We start from the raw sequence: 17,714 nt of genomic DNA on the forward strand, positions 1-17,714 counted from the left end.
GGGAGGGAGAGGGGGATGGGGATGAGGGTAAGGGTAAGGGAGGAGGGGGAGGAGAGATGTTTCAAGTTACAAGTTCACGTTGAAGGGTGTGCCTAGAGCTCTGAGGAGAGACCAGAAGAATGTTTCACACTGCATTAACTTGACTCTCCAGTTGTCCGCTTGTCGAGGCCGGTGAGTGACTCACTGATGTCCCACAGCTTTTTAGCTAAGGCTTGGTCTTGTGCTGTTGGACTGGGCAGAGTGACAGAGCAATCACTGTCGATGTACTTCCCACTGACACCCTCCATTTCCTTAGACACAGCACAGTAGATGGTGCTCACCGCTCCTTCCTCTGAAGACTGGAACACGGAGAATTTCAGAGTTACAAAGAACAGAAAATGTCAAAGAAAGCAACTCAGTGAATCACAGAACTGTTACAGAGCAGAAAGAGGAGAGGAGGGCAGAGAAGACATTCAGCCTAATGCGTCTGCACCAGCTCTCCGAATGAGCATTTCATTTGTTGCCATTGCCCTGCCTTCTCCCTGTACCCCTGCCCATTGTTCCCTTTCAAATAATTGTCTAATGCCCTCTTGAATGCCCCGATTGAACCTGCCTCCCCCACACTTCCGGGCAGTGCGTTCCAAACCCGAACCTCTGGCTGTGTGAAAAATACTTAGCTCATATCGCGTTTGCTTCTTTAAACAATTAGCTTAAACCTATGCCCTCTGGTTCTTCTTCATGCCGCCAATGGGAACAGTTTCTCCCTGTCTGCTCCGTCCTCACCCCTCATGATTTTGAGTACCTCAATCGAGTTTCCTCTCAGCCTTCTTTTCTGCAAGGAGAACAGTCCCAACTTCTCAACCTATCCTCATAATTTGATTACAACTGTCTGTTATCAATTCTAATTCTGTTTCTTTAAGGGTTTTTTGATGTTCTGTTGCTATTTCATAGATGCTTGGATCTTTTCCAGTACTCACAGAATCACTGAATTGTTACAGTGCAGAAGGAAGCCCATCATGTCTGTACTGGCTCTCCAAATGAGTATTATGACCTAGTGCCATCGCCCTGCCTTTTCCCTGCAACCTTACACATTGTTTCTATTCAAATAACCATCCAATGCCCTCTTGAATGCCTCAGTTGAACCTGCCTCCACTACACTTCCAGGCAGTGATTCCAGACCTGAACTACTCGTTGTGTGAAAATGCTTTTTCTCACTGTACTCATCAATGTCAAATCATTCATTACCACTGATATCATAATGTTTAGTCCATTGTTTGCCTCTATATCTTGAAGTTTCTCATGCCTGGAATAATGTTTGTAAACCTCTTCTGCACTCTGTCTAATGCCTTCACATCCTTCCTAAAATGCAGTGTCCACAACTGGAGGCAATACTCCTTTTGAGGTCTAACTAATATCATACAAGCTTAACATAACCTCCTTGCTCTTCTGTTCTATGCTCCTATTAATGAAGCCCAGGATACTGTAAATTTTATTAACTGCTTTCTCAACCTGTCTTGCTCCACTTAATGACTTATGCACATTTACACCCAGCTCCCTCTGCTCCTGCACCCCCTTTAGCGTTGCACCCTTTATTTTATACTGCCTCTCCATGTTCTTCCAACCAAAATCTATCACCTCACATTTCTCTGCATTGAATTTCATCTGCTACCTAACAATCCATGTCCTTTCGAAGTCCCACACTGTCCTCCTCACAGTTTACAATGCTTCCAAGTTTGTATCATCCGCAAATTTTGAAATTGTCCCCTGTACACCAAGGTCTAGATCATTAATATATATCAGGAAGAGCAAATGTTCCAATACCGACTCCTGGGAAACTCCACTACAAACCTTCCTCCAGCCCAAAAAGCATCCATTAACCATTACCCTCCCTTTCCTGTCACTCAGCCAATTTTATATCTATGTTCCTACTGCCCTTTTTATTCCATGAGCTATAACTTTGCTCACAACTCTGCGGTGCGGCACTGTATGAAATGTCTTTAGGAGGTCCATGTACACCACATCAACAGCATTACCCTCATCAACCCTCTCTATTGCCTCTTCAAAAACTCCAGCAAGTTAGTTAAACATTATTTTCCATTACAAAATCCATGCTGGCTTTCCTTAATAAACCTGCATTTGTCCACGTGACTATTAATTCTCTCCCAAGTTATAGTCTCCAGAAGTTTCCCCACCGTCGAGGTTAAACTGACTGGCCTATAGTTGCTGGACTTATCTTTACATCCTTTTCTGAACAAGGGTGTAACTTGTGCAACTCTCCAGTCCTCTGGCACCATTCCTGACTCTAGGGAAGACTGAAAAATTATGATCAGTGCCTCCGGAATTTTCACTCTCACTTCCCTCAGTATCCTTGGGTACATCTCATCCGGTTCCGGTGCCTTGATAGGCTTATGTACTGACAGCCTATGCAATACCTTCTCCTTTTTCATTTTAAACCCATCTGGTGAGTGAATTTCCTCCTATTTCACCATGACCTGGGTAGCACCTGCTTCCTTGGTAAAGACAGATATAATTTGCAGTTAGGCGCAATGCCTCCATGTGTAAATCCCCTTTATCCCTTAATCGGTCCTACTCATGCTTATACCACCCTTTTAATTTTTGTGTGCCTATAGAAGACTTTGCTATTTCCTTTTATGTTGGCTCCCTCTTTGCTTCTCTTATTTGCTTTTTACCTCCCCTCTGAACCTTCTGTATTCCTTTTGGTTCTCAATCGTATTTTCTACCTGACACCTGTGGTAAGGACACTTCCCCTTCTTTATCTTAACTTCTATCTCCTTGAAAGGTGTACAGGGGGATGGAAAGGTGTACAGGGGGATGGAAAGGTGTACAGGGGTTGGAAAGGTGTACAGGGGAATGGAAAGGTGTACAGGGGGGATGGAAAGGTGTACAGGGGGGTGGAAAGGTGTACAGGGGGGATGGAAAGGTGTACAGGGGGAATGGAAAGGTGTACAGGGGGAATGGAAAGGTGTACAGGGGGAATGGAAAGGTGTACAGGGGGATGGAAAGGTGTACAGGGGGATGGAAAGGTGTACAGGGGGATGGAAAGGTGTACAGGGGGGATGGAAAGGTGTACAGGGGGATTGAAAGGTGTACAGGGGGGTGGAGATGGAAAAGTGTACAGGGGGGTGGAAAGGTGTACAGGGGATAGAAAAGTGTACAGGGGGATGGAAAGGTGTACAGGGGATGGAAAGGTGTACAGGGGGATGGAAAGGTGTACAGGGGGATGGAAAGGTGTACAGGGGGATGGAAAGGTGTACAGGGGGATGGAAAGGTGTACAGGGGATGGAAAGGTGCACAGGGGGATGGAAAGGTGTACAGGGGGGGTGGAGATGGAAAGGTGTACAGGGGATGGGAAGGTGTACAGGGGGATGGAAAGGTGTACAGGGGGATGGAAAGGTGTACAGGGGGATGGAAAGGTGTACAGGGGGATGGAAAGGTGTACAGGGGGATGGAAAGGTGTACAGGGGGATGGAAAGGTGTACAGGGGGATGGAAAGGTGTACAGGGGGATGGAAAGGTGTACAGGGGGGTGGAAAGGTGTACAGGGGGGCGGAAAGATGTACAGGGGGGATGGAAAGGTGTACAGGGGGAATGGAAAGGTGTACAGGGGATGGAAAGGTGTACAGGGGTTGGAAAGGTGTACAGGGGATGGAAAGGTGTACAGGGGGATGGAAAGGTGTACAGGGGGATGGAAAGGTGTACAGGGGGATGGAAAGGTGTACAGTGGTTGGAAAGGTGTACAGGGGGATGGAAAGGTGTACAGGGGGATGGAAAGGTGTACAGGGGGGTGGAAAGGTGTACAGGGGGGTGGAAAGGTGTACAGGGGGGTAGAGATGGAAAGGTGTACAGGGGGGTAGAGATGGAAAGGTGTACAGGGGGATGGAGATGGAAAGGTGTACAGGGGATGGAAAGATGTACAGGGGATGGAAAGGTGTACAGGGGGATGGAAAGGTGTACAGGGGGATGGAAAGGTGTACAGGGGGATGGAAAGGTGTACAGGGGATAGAAAGGTGTACAGGGGATAGAAAGGTGTACAGGGGATAGAAAGGTGTACAGGGGGATGGGGGATGGCAATGTGTACAGGGGGATGGAAAGGTGCACAGGGGATAGAAAGGTGTACAGGGGGATGGAAAGGTGCACAGGGGATAGAAAGGTGTACAGGGGGATGGAAAGGTGTACAGGGGAATGGAAAGGTGTACAGGGGAATGGAAAGGTGTACAGGGGGATGGAAAGGTGTACAGGGGGATGGAAAGGAGTACAGGGGGTTCGAAAGGAGTACAGGGGGATGGAGATGGAAAGGTGTACAGGGGGGTGGAGATGGAAAGGTGTACAGGGGGATGGAAAGGTGTACAGGGGGCTGGAGATGGAAAGGTGTACAGGGGATGGAAAGGTGTACAGGGGGGATGGAAAGGTGTACAGGGGGGATGGAAAGGTGTACAGGGGGGATGGAAAGGTGTACAGGGGGGATGGTAAGGTGTACAGGGGGGATGGAAAGGTGTACAGGGGGATGGAAAGGTGTACAGGGGGATGGAAAGGTGTACAGGGGGGGATAGAAATTTGTACAGGGGGGGATGGAAAGGTGTACAGGGGGATGGAAAGGTGTACAGGGGGATGGAAAGGTGTACAGGGGGGGATGGAAAGGTGTAGTCGGATGGAAAGATATACAGGGGGATGGAAAGGTGTACAGGGGGGGATAGAAAGGTGTACAGGGGATGGAAAGGTGTACAGGGGGGATGGAAAGGTGTACAGGGGGATGGAAAGGTGTACAGGGGGGTGGAAAGGTGTACAGGGGGGCGGAAAGATGTACAGGGGGGATGGAAAGGTGTACAGGGGGAATGGAAAGGTGTACAGGGGATGGAAAGGTGTACAGGGGTTGGAAAGGTGTACAGGGGATGGAAAGGTGTACAGGGGGATGGAAAGGTGTACAGGGGGATGGAAAGGTGTACAGGGGGATGGAAAGGTGTACAGTGGTTGGAAAGGTGTACAGGGGGATGGAAAGGTGTACAGGGGGATGGAAAGGTGTACAGGGGGGTGGAAAGGTGTACAGGGGGGTGGAAAGGTGTACAGGGGGGTGGAAAGGTGTACAGGGGGGTAGAGATGGAAAGGTGTACAGGGGGATGGAGATGGAAAGGTGTACAGGGGATGGAAAGATGTACAGGGGATGGAAAGGTGAACAGGGGGATGGAAAGGTGTACAGGGGGATGGAAAGGTGTACAGGGGATAGAAAGATGTACAGGGGATAGAAAGCTGTACAGGGGGATGGGGGATGGCAATGTGTACAGGGGGATGGAAAGGTGCACAGGGGATAGAAAGGTGTACAGGGGGATGGAAAGGTGCACAGGGGATAGAAAGGTGTACAGGGGGATGGAAAGGTGTACAGGGGAATGGAAAGGTGTACAGGGGGATGGAAAGGTGTACAGGGGGATGGAAAGGAGTACAGGGGGTTCGAAAGGAGTACAGGGGGATGGAGATGGAAAGGTGTACAGGGGGGTGGAGATGGAAAGGTGTACAGGGGGATGGAAAGGTGTACAGGGGGGTGGAGATGGAAAGGTGTACAGGGGATGGAAAGGTGTACAGGGGGGATGGAAAGGTGTACAGGGGGGATGGAAAGGTGTACAGGGGGGATGGAAAGGTGTACAGGGGAATTGAAAGGTGTACAGGGGGATTGAAAGGTGTACAGGGGATGGAAAGGAGTACAAGGGATGGAAAGGTGTACAGGGGGATGGAGATGGAAAGGTGTACAGGGGGATGGAAAGGTGTACAGGGGATGGAAAGGTGTACAGGGGGATGGAAAGGTGTACAGGGGGATGGAAAGGTGTACAGGGGGATGGAAAGGTGTACAGGGGGATGGAAAGGTGCACAGGGGATGGAAAGGTGTACAGGGGATGGAAAGGTGTACAGGGGATGGAAAGGTGTACAGGGGAATGGAAAGGTGTACAGGGGGATTGAAAGGTGTACAGGGGATGGAAACGTGTACAAGGGATGGAAAGGTGTACAGGGGGATGGAGATGGAAAGGTGTACAGGGGGATGGAAAGGTGTACAGGGGATGGAAAGGTGTACAGGGGGATGGAAAGGTGTACAGGGGGATGGAAAGGTGTACAGGGGGATGGAAAGGTGTACAGGGGGATGGAAAGGTGTACAGGGGGATGGAAAGGTGTACAGGGGGATGGAAAGGTGCACAGGGGATAGAAAGGTGTACAGGGGATAGAAAGGTGTACAGAGGAATGGAAAGGTGCACAGGGGATAGAAAGGTGTACAGGGGGATGGAAAGGTGTACAGGGGAATGGAAAGGTGTACAGGGGGATGGAAAGGTGTACAGGGGGATGGAAAGGTGTACAGGGGGATGGAAAGGAGTACAGGGGGATGGAAAGGAGTACAGGGGGTTCGAAAGGAGTACAGGGGGATGGAGATGGAAAGGTGTACAGGGGGGTGGAGATGGAAAGGTGTACAGGGGGATGGAAAGGAGTACAGGGGGGTGGAGATGGAAAGGTGTACAGGGGGGTGGAGATGGAAAGGTGTACAGGGGATGGAAAGGTGTACAGGGGATGGAAAGGTGTACAGGGGGATGGAAAGGTGTACAGGGGGGATGGAAAGGTGTACAGGGGGGATGGAAAGGTGTACAGGGGGGATGGAAAGGTGTACAGGGGGGATGGAAATGTGTACGGGGGGGATGGAAATGTGTACGGGGGGGATGGAAAGGTGTACGGGGGGATGGAAAGGTGTACGGGGGGATGGAAAGGTGTACAGGGGAATGGAAAGGTGTACAGGGGGATTGAAAGGTGTACAGGGGATGGAAAGGAGTACAAGGGATGGAAAGGTGTACAGGGGGATGGAGATGGAAAGGTGTACAGGGGATGGAAAGGTGTACAGGGGGATGGAAAGGTGTACAGGGGGATGGAAAGGTGTACAGGGGGATGGAAAGGTGTACAGGGGGATGGAAAGGTGTACAGGGGGATGGAAAGGTGTACAGGGGGATGGAAAGGTGTACAGGGGGGGATAGAAATTTGTACAGGGGGGGATGGAAAGGTGTACAGGGGGATGGAAAGGTGTACAGGGGGATGGAAAGGTGTACAGGGGGGGATGGAAAGGTGTAGTCGGATGGAAAGATATACAGGGGGATGGAAAGGTGTACAGGGGGGATGGAAAGGTGTACAGGGGGGATGGAAAGGTGTACAGGGGGGATGGAAAGGTGTACAGGGGGGATGGAAAGGTGTACAGGGGGGATGGAAAGGTGTACAGGGGGGATGGAAAGGAGTACAGGGGGAATGGAAAGGTGTACAGGGGGGATGGAAAGGTGTACAGGGGATGGAAAGGTGTACAGGGGGATGGAAATGTGTACGGGGGGGATGGAAAGGTGTACGGGGGGATGGAAAGGTGTACAGGGGATGGAAAGGTGTACAGGGGAATGGAAAGGTGTACAGGGGATGGAAAGGAGTACAAGGGATGGAAAGGTGTACAGGGGGATGGAGATGGAAAGGTGTACAGGGGGATGGAAAGGTGTACAGGGGGATGGAAAGGTGTACAGGGGGGGATAGAAAGGTGTACAGGGGATGGAAAGGTGTAGTCGGATGGAAAGATATACGGGGGATGGAAAGGTGTACACTCGGATGGAAAGATATACAGGGGGATGGAAAGGTGTACAGGGGGGGATAGAAAGGTGTACAGGGGGGGATAGAAAGGTGTACAGGGGGGGATAGAAAGGTGTACAGGGGGGGATAGAAAGGTGTACAGGGGTTGGAAAGGTGTACAGGGGATGGAAAGGTGTACAGGGGGATGGAAAGGTGTACAGGGGGATGGAAAGGTGTACAGGGGGATGGAAAGGTGTACGGGGGGATGGAAAGGTGTACGGGGGGATGGAAAGGTGTACGGAGGGATGGAAAGGTGTACGGAGGGATGGAAAGGTGTACGGGGGGATGGAAAGGTGTACGGGGGGGGGATAGAAAGGTGTATGGGGGGGGATAGAAAGGTGTACAGGGGATGGAAAGGTGTAGTCGGATGGAAAGATATACGGGGGATGGAAAGGTGTACACTCGGATGGAAAGATATACAGGGGGATGGAAAGGTGTACAGGGGGGGATAGAAAGGTGTACAGGGGGGGATAGAAAGGTGTACAGGGGGGGATAGAAAGGTGTACAGGGGGGGATAGAAAGGTGTACAGGGGGGATAGAAAGGTGTACGGGGGATGAAAAGGTGTACGTGGGGGGATAGAAAGGTGTACGGGGGGGGGATAGAAAGGTGTACAGGGGATGGAAAGGTGTAGTCGGATGGAAAGATATACGGGGGATGGAAAGGTGTACACTCGGATGGAAAGATATACAAAGGGGATGGAAAGGTGTACGGGGGGATGGAAAGGTGTACGGGGGGATGGAAAGGTGTACGGGGGGATGGAAAGGTGTACGGGGGGATGGAAAGGTGTAGGGGGGGGATAGAAAGGTGTACGGGGGGGGATAGAAAGGTGTACAGGGGATGGAAAGGTGTACACTCGGATGGAAAGATATACAAAGGGGATGGAAAGGTGTACAGGGGGATGGAAAGGTGTACAGGGGGATGGAAAGGTGTACAGGGGGATGGAAAGGTGTACAGGGGGATGGAAAGGTGTACAGGGGGATGGAAAGGTGTACAGGGGATGGAAAGGTGCACAGGGCGATGGAAAGGTGTACAGGGGGGTGGAGATGGAAAGGTGTACAGGGGATGGTAAGGTGTACAGGGGGATGGAAAGGTGTACAGGGGGATGGAAAGGTGTACAGGGGGATGGAAAGGTGTACAGGGGGGTGGAAAGGTGTACAGGGGGGTGGAAAGGTGTACAAGGGGGCAAAAGATGTACAGGGGGGATGGAAAGGTGTACAGGGGGAATGGAAAGGTGTACAGGGGGATGGAAAGGTGTACAGGGGGGATGGAAAGGTGTACAGGGGGATGGAAAGGTGTACAAGGGGGATGGAAAGGTGTACAAGGGGGATGGAAAGGTGTACAGTGGTTGGAAAGGTGTATAGGGGGATGGAAAGGTGTACAGGGGGATGGAAAGGTGTACAGGGGGGTGGAAAGGTGTACAGGGCGGTAGAGATGGAAAGGTGTACAGGGGGGTGGAGATGGAAAGGTGTACAGGGGATGGAAAGATGTACGGGGGATGGAAAGGTGTACAGGGGGATGGAAAGGTGTACAGGGGGATGGAAAGGTGTACAGGGGATAGAAAGGTGTACAGGGGATAGAAAGGTGTACAGGGGATAGAAAGGTGTACAGGGGGATGGGGGATGGAAAGGTGTACAGGGGGATGGAAAGGTGCACAGGGGATAGAAAGGTGTACAGGGGGATGGAAAGGTGCACAGGGGATAGAAAGGTGTACAGGGGGATGGAAAGGTGTACAGGGGAATGGAAAGGTGTACAGGGGAATGGAAAGGTGTACAGGGGGATGGAAAGGAGTACAGGGGGTTCGAAAGGAGTACAGGGGGATGGAGAAGGAAAGGTGTACAGGGGGGTGGAGATGGAAAGGTGTACAGGGGGATGGAAAGGTGTACAGGGGGGTGGAGATGGAAAGGTGTACAGGGGGGATGGAAAGGTGTACAGGGGGGATGGTAAGGTGTACAGGGGGGATGGTAAGGTGTACAGGGGGGATGGAAAGGTGTACAGGGGGGATGGAAAGGTGTACAGGGGGGATGGAAAGGTGAAGAGGGGGGAAAGAAAGGTGTACAGGGGGATTGAAAGGTGTACAGGGGATGGAAAGGAGTACAAGGGATGGAAAGGTGTACAGGGGGATGGAGATGGAAAGGTGTACAGGGGGATGGAAAGGTGTACAGGGGATGGAAAGGTGTACAGGGGGATGGAAAGGTGTACAGGGGGATGGAAAGGTGTACAGGGGGATGGAAAGGTGTACAGGGGGATGGAAAGGTGTACAGGGGGATGGAAAGGTGTACAGGGGGATGGAAAGGTGCACAGGGGATGGAAAGGTGTACAGGGGATGGAAAGGTGTACAGGGGATGGAAAGGTGTACAGGGGATGGAAAGGTGTACAGGGGAATGGAAAGGTGTACAGGGGGATGGAAAGGTGTACAGGGGATGGAAAGGTGTACAGGGGATGGAAAGGTGTACAGGGGGATGGAAAGGTGTACAGGGGGATGGAAAGGTGCACAGGGGATAGAAAGGTGTACAGGGGATAGAAAGGTGTACAGGGGATAGAAAGGTGTACAGGGGATAGAAAGGTGTACAGGGGGATGGAAAGGTGCACAGGGGATAGAAAGGTGTACAGGGGGATGGAAAGGTGTACAGGGGGATGGAGATGGAAAGGTGTACAGGGGGATGGAAAGGTGTACAGGGGATGGAAAGGTGTACAGGGGATGGAAAGGTGTACAGGGGGATGGAAAGGTGTACAGGGGGATGGAAAGGTGTACAGGGGGATGGAAAGGTGTACAGGGGGATGGAAAGGTGTACAGGGGATAGAAAGGTGTACAGGGGATAGAAAGGTGTACAGGGGATAGAAAGGTGTACGGGGGATGGAAAGGTGCACGGGGATAGAAAGGTGTACAGGGGGATGGAAAGGTGTACAGGGGAATGGAAAGGTGTACAGGGGGATGGAAAGGTGTACAGGGGGATGGAAAGGTGTACAGGGGGATGGAAAGGTGCACAGGGGATGGAAAGGTGTACAGGGGATGGAAAGGTGTACAGGGGAATGGAAAGGTGTACAGGGGGATTGAAAGGTGTACAGGGGATGGAAAGGAGTACAAGGGATCGAAAGGTGTACAGGGGGGTGGAGATGGAAAGGTGTACAGGGGGATGGAAAGGTGTACAGGGGATGGAAAGGTGTACAGGGGGATGGAAAGGTGTACAGGGGGATGGAAAGGTGTACAGGGGGATGGAAAGGTGTACAGGGGGATGGAAAGGTGCACAGGGGGATGGAAAGGTGCACAGGGGGATGGAAAGGTGCACAGGGGGATGGAAAGGTGCACAGGGGATAGAAAGGTGTACAGGGGATAGAAAGGTGTACAGGGGGATGGAAAGGTGCACAGGGGGATGGAAAGGTGCACAGGGGATAGAAAGGTGTACAGGGGGATGGAAAGGTGTACAGGGGAATGGAAAGGTGTACAGGGGGATGGAAAGGTGTACAGGGGGATGGAAAGGTGTACAGGGGGATGGGAAGGAGTACAGGGGGTTCGAAAGGAGTACAGGGGGATGGAGATGGAAAGGTGTACAGGGGGGTGGAGATGGAAAGGTGTACAGGGGGATGGAAAGGAGTACAGGGGGGTGGAGATGGAAATGTGTACAGGGGGGTGGAGATGGAAAGGTGTACAGGGGATGGAAAGGTGTACAGGGGATGGAAAGGTGTACAGGGGGATGGAAAGGTGTACAGGGGGGATGGAAAGGTGTACAGGGGGGATGGAAAGGTGTACAGGGGGGATGGAAAGGTGTACAGGGGGGATGGAAAGGTGTACAGGGGTTGGAAAGGTGTACAGGGGGATTGAAAGGTGTACAGGGGATGGAAAGGTGTACAGGGGAATGGAAAGGTGTACAGGGGGATTGAAAGGTGTACAGGGGATGGAAAGGTGTACAGGGGATGGAAAGGTGTACAGGGGGGATGGAAAGGTGTACAGGGGGGATGGAAAGGTGTACAGGGGGGATGGAAAGGTGTACAGGGGGGATGGAAAGGTGTACAGGGGATGGAAAGGTGTACAGGGGGATGGAAATGTGTACGGGGGGGATGGAAAGGTGTACGGGGGGATGGAAAGGTGTACAGGGGATGGAAAGGTGTACAGGGGAATGGAAAGGTGTACAGGGGATGGAAAGGAGTACAAGGGATGGAAAGGTGTACAGGGGGATGGAGATGGAAAGGTGTACAGGGGGATGGAAAGGTGTACAGGGGGGAATAGAAAGGTGTACAGGGGGGGATAGAAAGGTGTACAGGGCGGGATAGAAAGGTGTACAGTGGATGGAAAGGTGTAGTCGGATGGAAAGATATACGGGGGATGGAAAGGTGTACACTCGGATGGAAAGATATACAGGGGGATGGAAAGGTGTACAGGGGGGGATAGAAAGGTGTACAGGGGGGGATAGAAAGGTGTACAGGGGGGGATAGAAAGGTGTACAGGGGGGGATAGAAAGGTGTACAGGGGGGGATAGAAAGGTGTACAGGGGGGGATAGAAAGGTGTACAGGGGTTGGAAAGGTGTACAGGGGATGGAAAGGTGTACAGGGGGATGGAAAGGTGTACAGGGGGATGGAAAGGTGTACGGGGGGATGGAAAGGTGTACGGGGGGATGGAAAGGTGTACGGGGGGATGGAAAGGTGTACGGGGGGATGGAAAGGTGTACGGGGGGATGGAAAGGTGTACGGGGGGGGATAGAAAGGTGTACAGGGGATGGAAAGGTGTAGTCGGATGGAAAGATATACGGGGGATGGAAAGGTGTACACTCGGATGGAAAGATATACAAAGGGGATGGAAAGGTGTACAGGGGGATGGAAAGGTGTACAGGGGGATGGAAAGGTGTACAGGGGGATGGGAAGGTGTACAGGGGGGAATAGAAATGTGTACAGGGGTTGGAAAGGTGTACAGGGGATGGAAAGGTGTACAGGGGGATGGAAAGGTGTACAGGGGGATGGAAAGGTGTACAGGGGATGGAAAGGTGCACAGGGCGATGGAAAGGTGTACAGGGGGGTGGAGATGGAAAGGTGTACAGGGGATGGTAAAGTGTACAGGGGGATGGAAAGGTGTACAGGGGGATGGAAAGGTGTACAGGGGGATGGAAAGGTGTACAGGGGGGTGGAAAGGTGCACAGGGGGGTGGAAAGGTGCACAGGGGGGTGGAAAGGTGTACAAGGGGGCGGAAAGATGTACAGGGGGGATGGAAAGGTGTACAGGGGGAATGGAAAGGTGTACAGGGGGATGGAAAGGTGTACAGGGGGGATGGAAAGGTGTACAGGGGGATGGAAAGGTGTACAAGGGGGATGGAAAGGTGTACAGGGGATGGAAAGGTGTACAGTGGTTGGAAAGGTGTACAGGGGGATGGAAAGGTGTACAGGGGGATGGAAAGGTGTACAGGGGGGTGGAAAGGTGTACAGGGGGTTAGAGATGGAAAGGTGTACAGGGGGGTGGAGATGGAAAGGTGTACAGGGGATGGAAAGATGTACGGGGGATGGAAAGGTGTACAGGGGGATGGAAAGGTGTACAGGGGGATGGAAAGGTGTACAGGGGATAGAAAGGTGTACAGGGGATAGAAAGGTGTACAGGGGATAGAAAGGTGTACAGGGGGATGGGGGATGGAAAGGTGTACAGGGGGATGGAAAGGTGCACAGGGGATAGAAAGGTGTACAGGGGGATGGAAAGGTGCACAAGGGATAGAAAGTTGTACAGGGGGATGGAAAGGTGTACAGGGGAATGGAAAGGTGTACAGGGGAATGGAAAGGTGTACAGGGGGATGGAAAGGAGTACAGAGGGTTCGAAAGGAGTACAGGGGGATGGAGAAGGAAAGGTGTACAGGGGGGTGGAGATGGAAAGGTGTACAGGGGGATGGAAAGGTGTACAGGGGGGTGGAGATGGAAAGGTGTACAGGGGATGGAAAGGTGTACAGGGGGGATGGAAAGGTGTACAGGGGGGATGGTAAGGTGTACAGGGGGGATGGTAAGGTGTACAGGGGGGATGGTAAGGTGTACAGGGGGGATGGAAAGGTGTACAGGGGGGATCGAAAGGTGTACAGGGGGGATGGAAAGGTGTACAGGGGGGATGGAAAGGTGAACAGGGGGGATGGAAAGGTGTACAGGGGGATTGAAAGGTGTACAGGGGATGGAAAGGAGTACAAGGGATGGAAAGGAGTACAAGGGATGGAAAGGTGTACAGGGGGATGGAGATGGAAAGGTGTACAGGGGGATGGAAAGGTGTACAGGGGATGGAAAGGTGTACAGGGGGATGGAAAGGTGTACAGGGGGATGGAAAGGTGTACAGGGGGATGGAAAGGTGTACAGGGGGATGGAAAGGTGCACAGGGGATAGAAAGGTGTACAGGGGATAGAAAGGTGTACAGAGGGATGGAAAGGTGCACAGGGGATAGAAAGGTGTACAGGGGAATGGAAAGGTGTACAGGGGAATGGAAAGGTGTACAGGGGGATGGAAAGGTGTACAGGGGGATGGAAAGGTGTACAGGGGGATGGAAAGGAGTACAGGGGGTTCGAAAGGAGTACAGGGGTATGGAGATGGAAAGGTGTACGGGGGGTGGAGATGGAAAGGTGTACAGGGGGATGGAAAGGAGTACAGGGGGGTGGAGATGGAAAGGTGTACAGCGGGGTGGAGATGGAAAGGTGTACAGGGGATGGAAAGGTGTACAGGGGGATGGAAAGGTGTACAGGGGGATGGAAAGGTGTACAGGGGGATGGAAAGGTGTACAGGGGGGATGAAAAGGTTTACAGGGGGATGGAAAGGTGTACAGGGGGGATGGAAAGGTGTACAGGGGATGGAAAGGTGTACAGGGGATGGAAAGGTGTACAGGGGATGGAAAGGTGTACAGGGGGATGGAAATGTGTACGGGGGGGATGGAAAGGTGTACGGGGGGATGGAAAGGTGTACACGGGGATGGAAAGGTGTACACGGGGATGGAAAGGTGTACAGGGGGATGGAAAGGTGTACAGGGGGGGATAGAAATTTGTACAGGGGGGGATGGAAAGGTGTACAGGGGGATGGAAAGGTGTACAGGGGGGGATAGAAAGGTGTACAGGGGATGGAAAGGTGTAGTCGGATGGAAAGATATACTGGGGATGGAAAGGTGTACACTCGGATGGAAAGATATACAGGGGGATGGAAAGGTGTACAGGGGGGGATAGAAAGGTGTACGGGGGGAATGGAAAGGTGTACAGGGGGATGGAAAGGTGTACAGTGGTTGGAAAGGTGTACAGGGGGATGGAAAGGTGTACAGGGGGATGGAAAGGTGTACAGGGGGATGGAAAGGTGTACAGGGGGGTGGAAAGGTGTACAGGGGGGTAGAGATGGAAAGGTGTACAGGAGGGTGGAGATGGAAAGGTGTACAGGGGATGGAAAGATGTACAGGGGATGGAAAGGTGTACAGGGGGATGGAAAGGTGTACAGGGGGATGGAAAGGTGTACAGGGGATAGAAAGGTGTACAGGGGATAGAAAGGTGTACAGGGGATAGAAAGGTGTACAGGGGGATGGGGGATGGAAAGGTGTACAGGGGGATGGAAAGGTGCACAGGGGATAGAAAGGTGTACAGGGGGATGGAAAGGTGCACAGGGGGATGGAAAGGTGTACAGGGGGATGGAAAGGTGTACAGGGGGATGGAAAGGTGTACAGGGGGATGGAAAGGTGTACAGGGGAATGGAAAGGAGTACAGGGGGTTTGAAAGGAGTACAGGGGGATGGAGATGGAAAGGTGTACAGTGGGGTGGAGATGGAAAGGTGTACAGGGGGATAGAAAGGTGTACAGGGTGGTGGAGATGGAAAGGTGTACAGGGGATGGAAAGGTGTACAGGGGGGATGGAAAGGTGTACAGGGGGGATGGTAAGGTGTACAGGGGGGATGGAAAGGTGTACAGGGGGGATGGAAAGGTGTACAGGAGGGATGGAAAGGTGTACAGGGGGATTGAAAGGTGTACAGGGGATGGAAAGGAGTACAAGGGATGGAAAGGTGTACAGGGGGATGGAGATGGAAAGGTGTACAGGGGGATGGAAAGGTGTACAGGGGATGGAAAGGTGTACAGGGGGATGGAAAGGTGTTCAGGGGGATGGAAAGGTGTACAGGGGGATGGAAAGGTGTACAGGGGGATGGAAAGGTGTACAGGGGGATGGAAAGGTGCACAGGGGATGGAAAGGTGTACAGGGGATGGAAAGGTGTACAGGGGAATGGAAAGGTGTACAGGGGGATTGAAAGGTGTACAGGGGATGGAAAGGAGTACAAGGGATGGAAAGGAGTACAAGGGATGGAAAGGTGTACAGGGGGATGGAGATGGAAAGGTGTACAGGGGGATGGAAAGCTGTACAGGGGATGGAAAGGTGTACAGGGGGATGGAAAGGTGTACAGGGGGATGGAAAGGTGCACAGGGGATAGAAAGGTGTACAGGGGATAGAAAGGTGTACAGGGGGATGGAAAGGTGCACAGGGGATAGAAAGGTGTACAGGGGGATGGAAAGGTGTACAGGGGAATGGAAAGGTGTACAGGGTGATGGAAAGGTGTACAGGGGGATGGAAAGGTGTACAGGGGGATGGAAAGGTGTACAGGGGGATGGAAAGGTGTACAGGGGGATGGAAAGGAGTACAGGGGGTTCGAAAGGAGTACAGGGGGATGGAGATGGAAAGGTGTACAGGGGGGTGGAGATGGAAAGGTGTACAGGGGGATGGAAAGGAGTACAGGGGGGTGGAGATGGAAAGGTGTACAGGGGGGTGGAGATAGAAAGGTGTACAGGGGATGGAAAGGTGTACAGGGGATGGAAAGGTGTACAGGGGATGGAAAGGTGTACAGGGGGATGGAAAGGTGTACAGGGGGGATGGAAAGGTGTACAGGGGGGATGGAAAGGTGTACAGGGGGGATGGAAAGGTGTACAGGGGGGATGGAAAGGTGTACAGGGGATGGAAAGGTGTACAGGGGATGGAAAGGTGTACGGGGGGGATGGAAATGTGTACGGGGGGGATGGAAAGGTGTACGGGGGGATGGAAAGGTGTACAGGGGATGGAAAGGTGTACAGGGGAATGGAAAGGTGTACAGGGGGATTGAAAGGTGTACAGGGGATGGAAAGGAGTACAAGGGATGGAAAGGTGTACAGGGGGATGGAGATGGAAAGGTGTACAGGGGGATGGAAAGGTGTACAGGGGATGGAAAGGTGTACAGGGGATGGAAAGGTGTACAGGGGGATGGAAAGGTGTACAGGGGGATGGAAAGGTGTACAGGGGGATGGAAAGGTGTACAGGGGGGGATAGAAATTTGTACAGGGGGGGATGGAAAGGTGTACAGGGGGATGGAAAGGTGTACAGGGGGGGATAGAAGTGTACAGGGGATGGAAAGGTGTAGTCGGATGGAAAGATATACGGGGGATGGAAAGGTGTACACTCGGATGGAAAGATATACAGGGGGATGGAAAGGTGTACAGGGGGGGATAGAAAGGTGTACGGGGGGGATAGAAAGGTGTACGGGGGGGATAGAAAGGTGTACGGGGGGGATAGAAAGGTGTACAGGGGGGGATAGAAAGGTGTACAGGGGTTGGAAAGGTGTACAGGGGTTGGAAAGGTGTACAGGGGATGGAAAGGTGTACAGGGGGATGGAAAGGTGTACAGGGGGGTGGAAAGGTGTACAGGGGGATGGAAAGGTGTACAGGGGGATGGAAAGGTGTACAGGGGAATGGAAAGGTGTACAGGGGAATGGAAAGGTGTACAGGGGGATGGAAAGGTGTACAGGGGGATGGAAAGGTGTACAGGGGGATGGAAAGGTGTACAGGGGGATGGAAAGGAGTACAGGGGGTTCGAAAGGAGTACAGGGGGATTGAGATGGAAAGGTGTACAGGGGGGTGGAGATGGAAAGGTGTACAGGGGGATGGAAAGGAGTACAGGGGGGTGGAGATGGAAAGGAGTACAGGGGGGTGGAGATGGAAAGGTGTACAGGGGGGTGGAGATGGAAAGGTGTACAGGGGATGGAAAGGTGTACAGGGGATGGAAAGGTGTACAGGGGATGGAAAGGTGTACACGGGGATGGAAAGGTGTACAGGGGGGATGGAAAGGTGTGCAGGGGGGATGGAAAGGTGTACA

General features: G+C 52.4%; 1 protein-coding gene across 1 annotated transcript in view; it reads right to left on the reverse strand.

Annotated features, from left to right (window-relative positions):
- Positions 1-134: 134 nt before the first annotated feature.
- The window catches only part of zgc:64106 (uncharacterized protein LOC393348 homolog), a 90,384-nt gene continuing 72,804 nt past the window's right edge, over positions 135-17,714 (reverse strand). The window contains exon 6 of the mRNA XM_041184011.1: positions 135-338. Within this exon, the coding sequence (XP_041039945.1) occupies positions 135-338 (204 nt within the window). The remainder of the gene's footprint in view (positions 339-17,714) is intronic.

The sequence above is a fragment of the Carcharodon carcharias genome, chromosome 1 (assembly GCF_017639515.1).
Source record: "Carcharodon carcharias isolate sCarCar2 chromosome 1, sCarCar2.pri, whole genome shotgun sequence".
In the NCBI taxonomy this organism is placed as follows: Eukaryota; Metazoa; Chordata; class Chondrichthyes; order Lamniformes; family Lamnidae; genus Carcharodon; species Carcharodon carcharias.